This window comes from Anser cygnoides, chromosome 1 (genome assembly GCF_040182565.1).
Source record: "Anser cygnoides isolate HZ-2024a breed goose chromosome 1, Taihu_goose_T2T_genome, whole genome shotgun sequence".
Taxonomy (NCBI): Eukaryota; Metazoa; Chordata; class Aves; order Anseriformes; family Anatidae; genus Anser; species Anser cygnoides.
Genome location: NC_089873.1, coordinates 147699620 through 147716708, shown reverse-complemented (window position 1 = coordinate 147716708; position 17089 = coordinate 147699620). Strand labels below are relative to the sequence as shown.

At 40.8% G+C, this 17089-nt stretch overlaps 1 protein-coding gene across 4 annotated transcripts in view; it reads left to right on the top strand.

Annotated features, from left to right (window-relative positions):
* TMEM255B (transmembrane protein 255B) overlaps positions 1–17089 on the top strand; it is a 72697-nt gene that overhangs the window by 37176 nt on the left and 18432 nt on the right. For all 4 annotated transcript variants that reach the window (XR_010827019.1, XM_048077917.2, XM_048077916.2 and 1 more), the window contains one exon: positions 16791–16871. Coding sequence is in view for 3 of the 4 variants with exons in the window: in XM_048077917.2 (XP_047933874.2) it covers positions 16791–16871 (81 nt within the window). In the remaining variant the exon portion in view is untranslated. The remainder of the gene's footprint in view (positions 1–16790; positions 16872–17089) is intronic.

The following is a 17089-nucleotide window of genomic DNA, read 5'->3' as shown; positions in this document are numbered from 1 at the left end:
CCTGAAGAGAAGAACATCTTGCTTTGTTGTTTTGTGATTTCAGAACTTTATTTTCACATAGATAGACCCTAATCCATTCAAGAATTTTCTTAAGTCTCCACAAATAAGAAACTGGGAAAGTGATGGAAAGTGAAAAGTTGGGAAAACTGGTACAGAAAAAGGATAAAATGGAAAATTTTTATCCATAGAATTATCCTGCCCAAGATCAGTGGGGATTTGCTGATCTTCACTGGAAACAAACAAACAAACAAATAAACAAAAACACACAAATTATTGGTTTATTTTTGGAGATCTGGGGAGTTTTTCATTCTTGCTTCAGACTTGTCTGGAAATGGTGGAGAAATGAGACCACCTGCAGGTTTTTGATGGTGTAGGATAAGGAATTCTGTTAACAGTAGCTATTCCAAAGGAGGCAAGGCCTCAATTTTAGAGCCTCTAGGATAAAAAAGTGTGTTGCAGTGGCTTTGAAGTTGTATACTGTAAATACACGTGATAAGTAATCTTGTCTAGCTGAAGCATTTTGATGTGACTGCACGTATATAGAGGAGAGGCTGCTAGGTGCCTCAGGAATGACATCACTCATTTCAAGCAAAGGTTCAAATTCCAGTCTTGCCTAGAAGCAGAGACAACACATTGGATTTGATTTACAATAGCAGATTCTCACAAGCTGTTCCCAACACTTGAAACGTGCAAGAACTGGAACAGAAAAAGAGGTAGGCTCCAGTCCTGGGCTCACTTCTTGCACTCTTTCTGACTTTATGTGCCAGCTGTACTTTTATCATAGGGGTCATTCTCTTCCACTGAAGTTAACAAAACTCATGGAGATATTCAAGGGATACACGTATAAGGAAGGTTGAGGGTGCTGTGAAAAGACAGAATTGCTTGTCTGTCATGAGATCTAAAATGGACATCAAACCACGCAGTGCTAAACTATCCCTTAGATTCCTCTCCCCTTCTGCAAAACCACTTCAGTTGTCTCATTTTTCATTTCATTTTTGGCTGATCTGGCTTCTTCCTCTTAATAGGGGTGGTTTAAGGAATTAGTTAAAACGGAACATACCAAGACAACTAAGCCCCAGGCCTGCAGCTGAACCAGAGGAGGCTAAAATACATAGTCCTCATGTGGGATCTTTACCCAAATGATTTAAGTGTAGCTTAAATCAGTGGACTGCTGAAGCATATCAGCTGAGTAATTACATATAGATTTGGGGGTTTAGAAACTAAACTTGAGATATTTATCTTCTCCTTACACATGTTAACTCAGATTACTATTTAGTAAGACTGGCATAGTGTAAACTCACTTTCTAGGAAGCTTAGAGACCTGAGAATGGGAAAATGGATTCTTTCATCTGGGTGATGCTAACGTGAATTGACCTCTTGTTGGCAGAGCTCAGAAGCTGCCATACTAAGTGACAGCAATATGGCAGCCCCCATCCAATGAATAAATAACTACGTTATAAAGTGCAGGCCCAGCCAGCCCCAGCAAAATGTAGTGTTTGACTAATGTGGATTTCAGTTCCTTCAGCTTGCCCAAAGGATTTAGATCAGGGCTATTTTGCACTGTAACTCCCAGTTCTGGCTGAAACACTGCAAGTACAACCCTTTTTCCCCTGGGGGCACTGCCTGCCCTTCTGGAGCCAGGCAGCCTCCATCCCTCTGCTTTGAATTTGTTGGCAGTCACAGAGTGATGGTCCTGATGTCTACACACGCACGTATGGTTCAGAACATGAGCTGCCTGGGACTGCTGAGTTCCAGCTGTGGGGTTTGGACACATACACGTTGCTGCTGGCCAATATGTTCTCTCTGCTTTCTGCACTACAGCCACGTCCCCATGTCAGGGAGATGGGCATTGCTATTTTCTCACAGAAAGCATGTGTAAAATACTGTTACGTGGTATTCTATGGCTTTAGACTGAATCACCATGGCCATGGAGGACAGTGGGTGGCAGTGAGACTAGATTACCTGGCTGCAACATCAACATATTTAGTGTTTTATGGATTATCGAGTACTGTAGCTCAGGTTAGCTGTCAGAGGTCAAAAAAAATGTGAGATTTTAAGTAAGCTGGCTGTCAAAAAGATGCACCCACCTCCCCCTGCTTTCATGTTTCTGTCTCCCCTCTTGTACTAAAACTTAGGAGCCTGCCTGACAGGAAGACTCACGATGTGTTTTTGTCCTGCTAGGTTGGTTCATTTGGATGGGCCCTCCATTCAGTTTCTCAGGCAGACCCACTGCAATCAGTGTCAACCCAAGGCAAGGGTTGGAAGGCGTAGCTGAGAATGGAGGGAGGACAGGACCAGGTCTTCTGGCTGTAGTGTTCATTTGGTTCAGCTTAAATCCAGCGTAGAACCAAGCTGGAAGCAATGAATCCAGTGGTGACTGAAAATCAAACATTGTGAGGTCTCTGCTCAGGACATTAGTTAGTCAAAGAAGTACAGTCTGAAATTACATAAAGATCTGATGATTTCTGCTTTTTTGAGTTCAAGAAGCGTTTGGACAGCACTCTCAGAAATATGGTTTGATTTTTGGGTGGTCCTGTGTGGAGCCAGGACCTGGACTCAGTGGTCCTTGTGGATCCCTTCCAGCTCATGAGATTCCATGATTCTAAATCAGAAGCCCAGACAGGGATGCCCACGCAGCACTAAGCTACTGGTTCCTTGCTGCTTCCCGACAGAAGAGGCTGATGCTGCATGTATGCACTCAAGAATTGATGGCACCATCTGGTGGTTGTACATACAATGGCCAAGAATGTCAGTCTTTTCCCCATCTTTGAAGTTTCTTGTGCAGATTACAGAAACTCAGTTGGCTTGCAACACGTCTTACCTTCATGCCTACCCCAATGCCTTGCACACTTCAAGCCAGGCTCTGCAGATCTCTTAAAAAGCCATCTGAAAATGTTCTGAACAACTCTGTTGACCCTTCATTTAAAGAAAAAACAAATAGCTGTATTTCATGTCTAATTAAGTTGTTACCTTGACAACTGGCAGTAGAAAGCTCAGCTCAAAGAGTAAGTAATTTCTTATCGCAATTAAGTTAGCTAGCTTCTCTGGAGAAGAACACTAAATGCATTTTACTTTCTCCATGCTGCTACATGAGGCAAAATTACAGCTAATTACTTTTAATTCCATTTCCATCCTGTATGACTCATTAATATAATAGCATGGCATAGCATATACCATAAAGGTGTGGGTTTTTTTATAGTGGAGTGAGCTCTGATAATTTCTAACTGGAAACCAGCACTAGTTCGGTACTGATGTTTACATTGGTGGTTCACCAAGATAAAAAATATTTTATTGATTAACTTCTTAAATACAAAGTGCTTAAGTTTGTATTCTGTGCATTTTGAAGACAATGGTCAACTACTGCACAGTATTAACTACTAGTATTAGACCTTGCATCTGACATTGAGATGGGAAGCACTGACTGTGTTTCTGTAGTACCAATTAATTATAAAGGGAAATTTATTCTTTTTTATGGACTTAAGTTAAAGATTGGAGCAAAGGAGGACTCTTGCAGCCAGCTTGAGCCATTCTTCCAAGACTTCCCTTTTGTACTGCAAGATGACCACATTGACATAACAGTTATGTTCATGCATCCAAATGCGATTGAATGTGCTTTAAATCAAAGGACAAATACTCTTCACAATTCAGATGGTGGAGCTCCTCATGCTGGATAGGTCTCCAGCCTAATTTGAAGAGCCCTGGCATGAGTTACAGGTATCTACAGTTGTCAGGTACTTCCAGCCATATCAGAGCCTGGAATTTGCCATCTGCTCTGGCACACACTCAACAAGCAAAATCAGTTCCTTTCAGGTAAAGATCTCCCCCACAGCAACCACAGTTACATAACCTACTCTTGTAGGTTAGTGTGTCAGAAGAACTTTCCTGGGAAAGGAGGGCTTTTGGGATGCCTTTTTGCTTAGCAAATATTTTCAGTCAACACACAATGATCAAAGTAAAGAAAAAAGAACATCTAGCCCTAGGATGCAGCCACGGGAAAAGTGGAAAGCAGTAGGTCTAAGGAAGGATTAAACATCAATTTGGTAAAGAATCTAAATGGAAAGTCATCTCCCAGGGAGGTGTTGTACCTAACTGATCTAACATAACCCATGAGTTAGTGGACACTAATGCCCACTAGCAAGAGGAAGCTGAGTTACCTATAAAGACAGGTATTTTGTAAGGTATTAGTGGCCACGTCTGTGGAATAAATCGAAGCACCAAAACTCTGTCTAATGGCTTGCTGCCACTGCAGTTCTGTTTCAGACCACCCCCACAAGCTCTCTTGAAAACAAATCTGCTCTAGAGAGGTAACGCTAAGCTGCATGGGTGTGAGCAGTGTGGATGGGGTTATTTGAACTCAGGACTTCAAATCAGTCCCTGGATTTTATTTGGCAATATAAGTATAGCCTGTGGGAATATTGCTATATTACTGACTTCAGCTCTTGTGTTCCTCTGTGTGTCACAAAAGGCATTATCAACTTGGAAGGAGTTCAGATTGATCTTGGCCTCTATATGGTATCTACATAATCAAAGGTTATCTGATAACAGAGGGCTCTTTAGTCTCACACAAAAGCACAGTTAAGTGCATTGAGTTGAAGTCAGTGTTAAACAGATCGAAACCATGAAGTAGACACTGGTTTGATGGTAGTAAACTATGGAAACAGCTTTGTCAAGAGTATGAATATTTCTCCATCAATGATGTCTTTAAATCCCAAGTTTCTTTCTACATGATCTCGTAAAATTTATCCAGAAGTTATGAACTTGATGCAGATATCTTGGGGCAAAATTACTCTTTCAGAAGGTCATTCTAGAGCAGGGTCTTAAAAGAAGGGTCCTGTGGAGTATTTTTATGGTCAGGTAAAAACTCTCTTGTTGCCAGGACCTGTTCCTTGATGGAAGATATTTCAGGGTTCACAGATTAAAAACAGTTGAAAACACCGGTCAAAATTTCTGATTCAGGTTTTCTGGATTTCAAATCTGCAAAGGAAACATAATCTTTGACATGACCATAACTGAACTAATATCTCTACTAAAATCACCATTCCTCAGGAGTCAGATAACACACAAGACAACCCAGTGAGGAGTATATTGGATGCATACAAGGGCTTGTCAGCCAAACTGTGATCCAGCTCATGTTTTCTAGGCTAGAACACAGAGAGCTTACACTGTATAAGGGACAGGGGAAGGCTTCGGGGTATTTTTCTCAAGAATCTGCAGTCTGATGTTCCTCCGTTTTTTGCCAGGTAAGTACTATGCATACAGCCTGAATATATTGATATTACAGAGGAGCTGGTACGGTACTTTAATTTGGTTACCAGATATTTTTCAGTAAGAAATATAATTGCAATCTTTTCTTTGGAGAACTCCCTCTAGTTTGCAGGGCCTCTCATATTGGCAGGGATAAAGCCCTCTGGTTATACAGCTCTTTTTTCTTTTTTCCCTGAAATTCTTTTCAAGTTTAGCTGAGTTGCAAATTCTTAAGAATCACATTTTCTTCCCTGCTGTGACTTGTTTTCCTGAGGGAGAACAGTTGGTTGGCATTGTGTCAACCACATACAAATGTCTGAACCATTAGCCAGCACATACATTGTGTTTGGATGCCAAAGAGCAATTCTCCTGTCAATGGGATGGAAAAGAGAGATTCCTGGTTCCTTTCCTAACAGCATCTCTATAGATCTACAGTGTGGTCTCCTTCTTTTCTGCAGCCCCAGGACAGGACCAGAGAGCACGCTGCCTCAGGCCTCCCAGCTCTTCATCTGCACCACAGTACAGGACAAAAGCCTTCACTATTGAGGAAAACAAGGACTAGTCCAGCTTCTTCTAGCCCACAGGGGACACAGACCTTGCTCCACTGCTTCCCCTTCTTGAGATCTAACAGCCCACATTGAGATTCCCCATTAATGTCATTAGTTTGGTCATTCCAGCTGCAGTAAACCAGCTTTGTGGCAAACATTCCTTGAAGGTACAGTAAAGAGCATCTTATACAGTTGCAATAGTGAGGGAGAAAGACTGCTCTTTCTCTGGAGTTTGTACTCTGCGAAAATATTAAGGAAATGACACACACATTTTGAGTATGTGAAAGCAAATGGTTAAGTGTCAGTTCCATTTAATTACATGATCCTGTCTCAAAGTGAGCACAATGTCAGTGCACAACAGGGCAGAATTTTCAGTGAGCTGGGACAAGAGCAAATCTGTTACTTTTCATTTCTTTGGTTTGAAAATTAAATCATTTTTTTTTATTTTTTTTATTTTTGTTTCAATGTAGTTAGGTGCAAACTCCACTGATTGTATTTTAAATCAACTCTAAAGATATGGAGGGAGATTCTTACACAAATAATTATACAGTAAGTATAGGGGGAAGTGAGCAGGATTTGATCCATATTTAAAATGAGCCTTGTATTCTTGTTTCCATAGATCATATTCTTTTGCATCTGTAAAGTGCTCTTTGTCTCCTAGACATCCAAAATTCAATTCTGTGTGGAATTTGTTTAGTAATGTAGAATCAACAGCTTGAATCAAGGGAGATTTACTGTCTACTTCCATCTTTAACCTTCCTTATAAAACAGTAGCCATGCTGGAATTTATGCAAAGCATGCAAAGCAGGTTAATTACAATTCAGTCCTACGAAAGGTGGTGCCTGGGGCAAAGGGCTTGCAATCTGCTCTGAAAAGCATCATCTACTTCCCTCTTACGGGCTGCCAGCAGAAGAGAATTCCCTTCATTGTTTCCTATTCTCAAAAATGTCTCTAGACTATCAGCAAATGTTTCTATTCCAAGGAAAAGGAAAAAAAAAAAAAAAGTAGAGCTGCTACAAAGATACATAGAGGGGAGAGGTAGTAACCACCTGCAGAGTTCAGACTGGAAATTGGCATACTTGGCATTTTTTTCCAGTCATTTATCAAAAGAAGACCAGTGCTTTGAGTTGCTCTGTGCAAAAACTAGTGGAGTGAACAAAGTAAAATGTGCCGTTTATTCACATTGATCTGAATTAGCAAAGCAAAGCATGTAGAAGTCCTTAAATTCTACCAGAGTAAAAATTTAGGGTATTTAAGTGTATGCTGCATTTTGCCCTTGCAATAGGTTTCAAAAGGCCAGAGGTTTTGTTTCATTTTTAAGAAGAAACCATGATTAGTATGAATAATAATATCATGCAGCAGAAATTGTTCTCTGTGGGTGGATGATTGTCCAGCTGCAAATAGTGTCGATAACTAGGTTTCCAGGTATTCTGTAGTTTTGCTCTGTCACACCAAGGTTGTGAGTTATGAAAGTTCACACTTCTAATACATTTATTTAGTCTTTGATGAGAAATTCAAGTTTGAAAAAATATGCTTATCTATATGCGTATGATGCTTTAAAACTATCATAGCTAAAAAAATTTTACAGAACCTGCCTCAAATCTCCTTGTGTGTATGCCCCCGTGCAGTTCTCTCCATGCTCTCATTTGCCAGTATAGCCAGTAGTTTTTTTTTTCCTCTGGAGCACTGAGCACCATATATTTGAACATCTCAGATCTTCTGAAGCGCATACAAGCTTCAAAATGACAAGCCCATGGAGGTAGGCTCATCGTGCCTGAACAATCAGGGTATGCATGAATCATTTCACACTAATTGTTTAGACCATCTTGATTTTGTAACTTCTGTCTTTCCATTCCTCCTGGGGCTTCTTGCATGGACTTTTTACTCTCTTATATTTTGGGGCCTGGTTCTGCAGTCCCATCCATTTGGATGGACCCTTTCAGTCTGACCCCTTGTGTGCTGTGATGAGTGCCAGCAGGGGGACTTCCTTTTACAGAGATGAGAGGGAGCTTTGATGGCAAATTGTTGGGCATAAACACCTACTATGCTTGTGTTTTCTGCTCAGTACCTAGCAGAGAAAAAAAAATCAGACACAAATTTGTTATTACATTGCTTAAATTATAATGGGGTTATTTAGAGGTCCCTATCAGTAGTGTGCCATGCCCTGAAAATTGAAAGCAACAGTGTTCCTATGCAACATTGATGAAGCCTCAAACATTTTATTGGAATATGTATATATTCAATATATACACTGCCTAACTAGTGCATTTAATGCAGCTTCTTTTCCTTTTCTTTAAAGTAAAATAAATCCAAAAGAGCATTATAAATGTAAAAAAAAACTACATTTTGGTCGGCAAGATAGTATTTGTGCAAAGGTTAGTGTCTTGCAAAATGCCATTTCCTGCAGTAGTATACCTAAAGATTCATGTATTTGTTATATATTCTAAAAGCTTTAAAGCAAAGTGGAGGCGATGAGTTGTATTTCATATATCTGAGTTACGTTACCAGAAGCAGAATAAACAGCCCTTGCATTCTTGTGGAAAAGTTAATTACTTTTATGACACAACATCATTTTAATCAAGACAGAACAATCAGTTCACATTACAAACCCTATAATTGAGGTAATGTAATCAATGTAAGTAATCAGCTATAACAAGTAATTAAATATCTAACCGCATCAAGCAATAACTAAAATTACAGCTTTGAATAATATCAGCTAATTGCGTCATTAGAAACTTGTGTGAAAGCCATTGGTAAATCTAAGTTTTTAACTATGCAAAGTAGCTCTTGCAGGTATCATTGGAAGGTCTACAGCCTCATCGTGAGACACATTAGATAGTAAAACACGACTAAAGAAAAGCAGCCGTCTTCTAGTGTCAGGCTTCGATTTATCACAGTTCTGATGTAGTAAGGTAGGAGTTGTCTTCCTCCTTGGAGTCTTGTGTGGCCCCAGCTCTCCAGCACAGCCAGAGGAACCACCTGTGATGACGTACGGGTTTGCAACACAGCAGAGCTCAGGTGAATAGGCAAGGCATCACTCAGCAGCTCTGCACACACCTCTTTTCTGCCTGCTGCCACGGACGTGCATCAGCACCCGAGCTGCTGAACCTCCAAGGTGGTGTGCAGGGATGTCAGCTCTTGCTTCTTTTACTTGTCTTGTGTATGCTTGTGAAGACCAATGGGCCTCTCCTCCTGCATTCATGCGAGGCAGAGTTTAGGCAAAAGTCACTGAAACAACAAAAACAAAAACCTATTTGGAGAGGATTTAACCCCTTCTAACAGAACTGTATCCGTATGGAACAGACCTGTCTGTGCACATCATGTAGCAGTGGATCAGCTCCAGCATCTGAAGACTATTTATTCAACTGCAGCAGTACTACCCAGAAACTTTCCCAAATAAAGGACAGTGCAACTGAGGCTACCAGTAGAAAACATTTAAAGTGGAACAAAAATCACTGAGGAAATACAAAGTGAGATAGATCCACGTATGTGTTTTCAACCATGTATGTGCATTTTTCAACCATGACGGTATATAGGTATTCTGAATGCTCGCTGGCTTGAAAGAGATGAATGCGAATATCTAGTGCTCCTCGGCACTAAGAGAATTCTGTAGCATCTAGTCTTTCAAATTATATAGAAATCCTAAAAAGAGCCCCTGGAAAGCACAGCATGAAATAAATCTGGTTTGTGAGAGTAAAGAAGTGTTTAAGCCATGCCAGCTGCTTTTCCTATTTTCAGCACTGGAGTTGGATTATTTCTGAATAGCAGACGAGACAGGCAAGGACCCTAGACTGGAGCCCAGCATTTCTGGAAGAAGTTTAGCTCCTAAGTTAAGTTCATGCAAGGCAGACAGAGAAGCACAAGACAGAGTAAGCGCAGTCTGGTGACTGCAGAGGTCAGTGCAGAGGTGAGTGCAGTCTACAGTGAAGCTCACAGCATTGCCATCGTGGCGTGACATCACCTGAAGTATTTAAACAAATACTGACCTGACTGCCTCCACAGCCTTTAAACAAAACTGGCAATGTATTGTTTGCACCAGGAGATCACAAATGTCTTGTTACAGTAGTGGTGCAGTCTAGACAGAAGGAAAAACTTGTGCTCCTTATGCTCCCATCCATTGCAGCCCTTGGGCAGTAGCATAACCTCAGGGCTAGGCTGGTGCACAGAAGTCAGTCTGTGGGAGTCCAGGAACAGTTGGCTCTTTGTCTCTTTGTGCTCACCCTTCCAAATCCCAGCCAGTATGCCCTGGATACTCCTTGACAGCCTGGGACTTTCTATGTTGTTAGTTAAGGCGATGCTCCCAAGAGGACAAAACAGAGAAGAAAAAGTAGGAAGCAAACACTGATATCACAGGGGAGGAAAACTGCTGAAATGCAGAAACGGCAAGATTTGGAGTCCCACTTGATGAAGTAAAATTACACTGACATTTGGATTCAAAAGCTGATGATGAGCTTGGTGGCAGTGAAAACAAAAACTGCTAATAACTCTAGGAGAGACTCACAACACATAGTCAAAATATGAAGCAGGTAGGAAATATAGAATTCAATTTTTTCCCGTAACTGGTTGTACTTCCCCAAAACCCAAACCAAAACCAAACAAACAAGATTTTTTTTTTTTTACAGTTGCTGTCTTTTAGACATCTCTCCATAGTGTTCAAAGCTTTGTTTTATACCATGTGGATTTCCTTTCAGGGTTCTAGTTTTTAAAAACCTGGGGGGTTGTACAGTCATGGCATTCCAAATTGCTGTCAGCCACCTGCTTACAGCCAATTTATTATGGGTTTTGATTTTTTTAGTGAATGCGAGAGAGATGGAGAGGCTGTGGCTGATTCAAGTACCAGCCCCCCTTAGCATCCCCAGCACTGACGGACATGTTTTTTTATCCCATTGCAGCAAAGACCTGAAGCCGCAGCCTGGCACTCCTATAAGAGCATTCCCTGACACTGAAGGGTGAGAAGAGAAGCCCACAAAGCCCCGTGGGGATGATGGGCAGCCCTTCCAAGGGGGCACATTTTCCATCCTGCACAGTGGCTTCTGCAGTTGGGCTCCCTTCTTTTCCCAACTGCTCTCTGAAGTGAAAAGGTTATGAAAGTAATGCTGTTACTTACACAAATAGATTTCAGTGCAGCATGTGAGGAGTACTCTTTTAATAATTATCTGTAAACTACGTGTACAGAAGTTTAACATCTTGTGAATTATGGGTAAGACATTTTGTTGGTCTACCAGGAGGTTAGAGATACTTTACCAGGCAGAAGAGAGGATACAGGTCTATAAGAAGCTAACCGGTTTAAAGTGGTTATTGTAATTAGTTAGTTTTCCACCAGCTTATGTGGATTCAATATTTGGAATTGGAGAGTCTGGTGGGGAGAGGGTTATTATTTCTGCCCTTTTCTTAAAATTGTGAAATTATGCAAGATAAATGGTTTTCTGAAAGCCTCTTCTGCTTCAGAAACTGGAAACTGAAAAATGAATTGCATACTTAGCTACCAATGAGTAAAAGCTGAAAACAACAGTGAAAAAAAACCTTGCTTCTTATTTCAGGAGGTATAATTGTGTGCATCGTGTGGGAGTTGCAAGGCTCAGGAGCACATATATGATGTTTTGTTTCTTGTGGATGATACCCTCTCGCTGTCGTATTGAGGATACTGACCTGTGCCTTATACTCTGATGTTCCTTAATGTCCACCTTGTCACAACCTGTATGAAAGCTATTCATAATGTTTAAAAAATATGCAAAAAAAATCTTTTGTTCATGACTGAAAGCACAAAGGTACTTATACTGATCATTCATGGGAATCCTTGGTATCTCCTAGCCATGGTCCTTCTCAGAAGACACCCATCTCGTTGGGAATGTTGTTGAAAGACTGAGAAATAATTGTACAGTCACTGTGAGGTGGACAGATACTTATGCTGCATCTTGCTCTCCAGAAAAGCATAAGGGCTGGTTGCTAGTAACATCTGTTTGTTCATATTTGCATGTCTGCTTCCATAAAGCTTGCAGAGAGCCTGATCCTGAAGGGAGTGATAATCTCCAGAACACCCAGCTGCTGGCACAGGGCTGAGCTGGCACTGAAGAACTGCATTTCGGTTTGCTTTTAGGATAAAACTTGAAAAATCTTGGCAGCTCCCTCTCCTGTTCGCTGCTAGCCATGCTGTAGATGAAAAGGACCTGCAAAAAAATGTATTAGGAACAAATAGAAAATAAGAAACTTCTTGTTAATGAACCACTAAAAACCTCAGTCTGATTTTGGACTCATCAGTTTTCTTCGTATTAGTCTTTCAAATGTGCCTGGGAGGATTTTGTGGTCCCCAAGCCAACTGGTGTGGTAAAGCCCACGTCCTTACTGTTAAAGTCTCTTAGAGTCACAAACAGCATGGCAATGTCCAAATTGCTCATTGGGAATGGTTCTTGGCCCACCAAACCAGGCCCAGAAAATTGTTTTGGAAGAGTGATAGCTTGCCTAAGCCAAAGCTATCACAGGCCCAATTCTAGCAAGTTTTTGGGCTACATGATCAAGTTTCAGGCCTGGGAACAGCCCCTGGCAATGATTAATCTACTCTTCTATCAATGTAGCCATGGAAGCTAAGACTAAATAAATACTGTAATTGGAAAAAAACAGTCCTCACTATGTCATTATTTCAGCGAATTCTTAGCAAGATTATATTTTGTGTATGTAAAGTATGGCATAAATTTCAGTTGATCCAATTTGTGCTATATCTCCCTTTTCAGAAAGTGGTTTTAAGCATAAGGGAGGTGGAATTTGCCTTACGTTATCCAAAATATGTGTGTTCTCCAAGGAAACAAAAACTGGAATAGAAAAATCTACTTTCCATACCTCAGTTAAAAGCCACACAACCTCTCCCCAAAAGACATTTTATCCAGTCCACCAAAGATGCTGTTCATAGAGTACTTTCCTTACACAAATAATGTATTGCAATGCTCCCACCATCAGAATTTTTTTTTTTATTGTATGCTCTTAAAAGAAGGCAACCAACACAAACAAACCCCTCTATATTTGGACCTAATCTTCTCTTTCTTGGCCTAAAGCCTTCCTTCTTATCTGTCTGTTTATCACTCCCAGGTTCTACTGTACATGCAAGCAAGAATGGAAATAAAAAACATGCAAAAATATCAGGGAGAGCTACAGTTTCCTCCATAGGGTTCAAGACTGAGCAATTCTGATTTGCCTGTAATTAAAGGGAATTACTGGGTGTCCAGATTTCTTTTGATAACTCTGAAAATAGCAGCTGTAGGCCTCGTAGGAGCCATGACAGTCAAATTCCAGAAGCGTGTGGGTGTTCTTCAGTAGCCTGATTTTAATACAGCACTGAAGCCAAATCCTGTTTCTGCTGATTTCAGCAGCAAGCCTTCTTTTTATTTCAGTGCATCAAGCTTTCACAGAGTGCCACAAGTTCAAAATTATTTCCCAGCACAGTCTATTACATGACCATATTTTACCAGGAACTTCCTTAAACACTGTTTTGAGATAGAGCTGTGCAATACTTCCCACTAATATTAATTTATTAATGCATAATTAATAACACATTCCCCTTCTCTGCTTCTTTGAGTAACTCTTTTTAACTGGAAATGGGCAGGCTGGAAAGATCTGCTAGTTAAAACTCTGCTGGAGTACATAGAAGCCAATCACCAGTAGGCTGGCCAAAGAGGAAGAAATCTGTACAGAAATGTAGCTGCAAGCTTGTGTTTGTTCGTTGATGTTTATACGAGTGGTAGTCATCTTTTCTGCTCTGTGTCTGCATATTCAGGTCTTTTTATATGCTAATGCCATCTTTACTTTATGTATGAGTGTGTATATATATATGTATATATAACAGGCAGGTATGGTCAAACTGCCATCAGTATAAGTTTAGAATATGTTGTTTAATTTACATTTATTTATTTATATATAATAATAAGTGGGGATATTAGAAAATATTGTTGCTGTATACTTTAAAGCCACTGTGAAAAGCAGATATATCTATATATGCACTTATATATATGTATAGCATAGAAAAGTAGTTCTGCCTCTACCAGTGTTGCTCTGAGCAGTAGAATCAAGTACTGGTGGCTATCCTATTTTCGTACACCGCCTGTAGTGAGCAATATAAAAGTACAAAGTATTTTATGAGCATCCCATATGAGCAGTCCCATCAAGAATACTTTCGTAGCTTTGAAACATGTCTCATTTGGCTCTTTTTTTAAAGAGGCCAATAAAATCCACTGGGTGCTAATGCAGCATGACGTGCTGTTGGATAATTTTTAAACACTTTTTAATGTCTGTGTGGTGTCTTATTCATGTAAGTGCTTTAGTAGTCAGACAAACTGAAGCACATCTGAGACATGGAAATCAAATTGAAGCTTTTAACAAGTCAGCCTTTCAGTATTCCCAGTGTGCCTGTGTTTAAAAGCTACATGCTTTAGGTGTTGAGTTCTGCGGGTGTCTGAATAAAGTCAATGTTATTTAACCTTTGTTATTTTTACACACTCATCATTCATTTATTTTGATTTGGGATCACCAGGCTGACTTCACATATGGATGCATTTAGAAGAACAGGATGGATGTAGAAAGCTGGCTATAGCAGCACAGCAGGCTTGCTTTTCACAATCAGGTGGATGAAGGAATGTACACGTCTGCTATGTCTGCATACAGATGTATTAACTGCATTCACAGTGGTTACCGCCAAGTCACAGCTCTGATCCCTTTGCTGCACAGCGCTATGAAGCAATAATGCCTCGTATGACTTAATCAATCACCTCTCTCTCCTGGAGGCAGTGCTGCTTCCAGCCACAAGCACACCCAGATAAAAACTGCGTTTGCCTTCTCCCTCAAAGACCAAACCAATAAAAGGACCAATTTCTTTTTTAAGAGGAAGGAAGTGTAAGGTGTGGGAAAGCTGTGTGAAAGCTGCTTCCTCGACTGCTGGTTCTCATCTCCCGCCCCTTTTGTTCTCAGTTTAAAGCTCTCCTCACCAGCTGACTAGACTGCAGGTAAAAATGTTGTTGCCCTGGTCGGTCACGTAGATCCTGATTCTTCCAAGCAACCCTTGGTTGTTGAAGATGGTTCCATGGCCATAAAAGTGAAATTCCTGGTGCCAACTCCAGATGCACAAGCAGTTGTTGACCCACTAGATCCATCCAGTTCTCCTCAAGCCATTCTCCTATCAGCAGGACCACCTGGGCCCCCATGCCCTTGACCATTTCCCCCTTCTAGGATTTTCCAGGATAAAACTGAAGCTTGTTGTTGTTGTGAATATGACAGACAGCAGTTTTTCATGAATTTGCTTCTTACAGTAGAAAAAGACATTTCTACTGCTCACTCTTCTCTCATTTCATCCCTGTTTCATCCCCATGCAATAGGTGAATCAGTGCTGGAGGATGGATGATACTCTATGAAAAAAAAAAAAAAAAGGACAGCACAGCCTTTGGCTGATCCCATGCTTGCTGTGCTGACTGAGAAACTGCATCTTCTTAGACCTCCCAACCAGATCTGTCCCTAGAAGTCATGGCTAAAGCCTAATGCTTTCCCAGGCCTGTAGAAAAATGCTGTCCTAGTTCAAGACATGACATGCTGTTTGTGTGATACTTACTTTTTCTCTAGAGAAAAAAAAGAGTTAGTAATGCATTTTTTTCTTACACTTTTGTGATACGAATAAATATTTTGGATGCAGGAAGCTAACCTTTCCCTAACCCTTCATAGTTGGTGTCCAAACTTTCTTAGGTTTGCCAGAGTAATCAGAAAGGCAAACAAGTTGATGGATGACCTTTATTCATTGAACTGCCTGCATTCCTGCCTAGCTCTGGTTTTTTACTGATTATGTATTTTGGGTCAGCAGATTTGTGCAGTTCACACTTCATTATCTAACAAACATCGAATACTGAGAAGTGATCTTAAGTAGTGCAGCTCTTTCTGCAGTTCCTGGGTTAGTCCTGGGTGGGTCAAAAAGTTTTAAAGCCCATGCTGATGCAGTGAAAGTTAATCGACACAGATTTCTGCTAAAAACTGAAGTATTCCTTTGCATGAAAATCAGTGTAGAAAGAGGAAACAGCAGATAGTGGATTTCCATCTTTTCTCTTGGCACTGACTATTGGCAGTGGCATTTGAGTGCTTTGAAGGCATAGATCATGACTGAGGACTGTACAGGTGACAAAAACTTGAAAAAGACTTCTTCAACAACATAAGTTACTCCCACACTTTGCTTTGGGAGATACAGCTGATCACAGAGAACTCTTCAACCATCAAATGTTCCCTAGGCAAATGTGTGGTCCTGAAATTGGCTGAGGCATGCACCCTCTAGCCTTCATGTGGCCATTCCCCAAGTTCAGGAACACACATCTTCCATCTAGCCAAGGCTATTTCATTGTGTCCTTCCTTTATATCAATTTTTGGAAACTGTCCCAACCCGAGATATAAGTTGTGAGCAATGAATGCATCTTTTGCAATAATCATAAATGGAGAAGTAGGCAAAAGCAAATTTATTGCTAATTACTTCCCTGAATGCCTTCATTTCTTCACTATTCTTTGTTTTGAAGTGTATGTAGTAAGCAGAATGCTAAAGTATTAGGTATTTTGCCCTGTTGTCACTGTGGACGTTGTTAAAATCCTTTAAAAGAAGGTCCCATCAAAGTAATTCTTTGTGCTGGGTAAGAAACTGTACCAGGAAAAAGATTGACTGGGCCGTTCTCACAGAGCAATGCTATTTGACATTGGGGAAGGAAGTATTTAATTAGGGGGGTGATGTCCTCTCAAAAAGGGTGACTGGGACGGAGAAAATTAAATGATTCTTGCATAGCTTAGTGGCAGAGTGAGGAAGGAAAACGTAACCCTGAGGAGATCTGTTCTGGAAAGAAGCCAGCGCTGGAGTGTGCGAGCTGCTTACCCGACTGTCCGCTTTGGCTCCAGCTCTGCAGAGCTGTAAACATCTGGCATGGGGACATGAGACGTGATGCCTTCAAACTCCCTCCAGACCGAGTACTTTTCTGGCTGTTTTTGTCTTTACAGGAACCCAGACCTTTGTATAACAGAAGGTGCCAGTTTTATTCAAGCGGAGTAGGATTCCTGTATGATGCCTACCAGACAGAGGTAAGCAGTCACCTCAGCACACGTTCATTTCTGTAGTACATTGAGGGGCTGGTGAGGAGGGAGGCAGCTATCTGAGAGTGTCTCTGTGCATGTAGGTCATGGGTTGATGGAAACCCAACTGTTTTTTTCTCCCACAAGTGATTCCCCGTCTGTCCAAGCCTCCGATGATTGCAAATCATTACAACCAGTGAGGTTTTGAGTCATCATCAGTGTTTGTA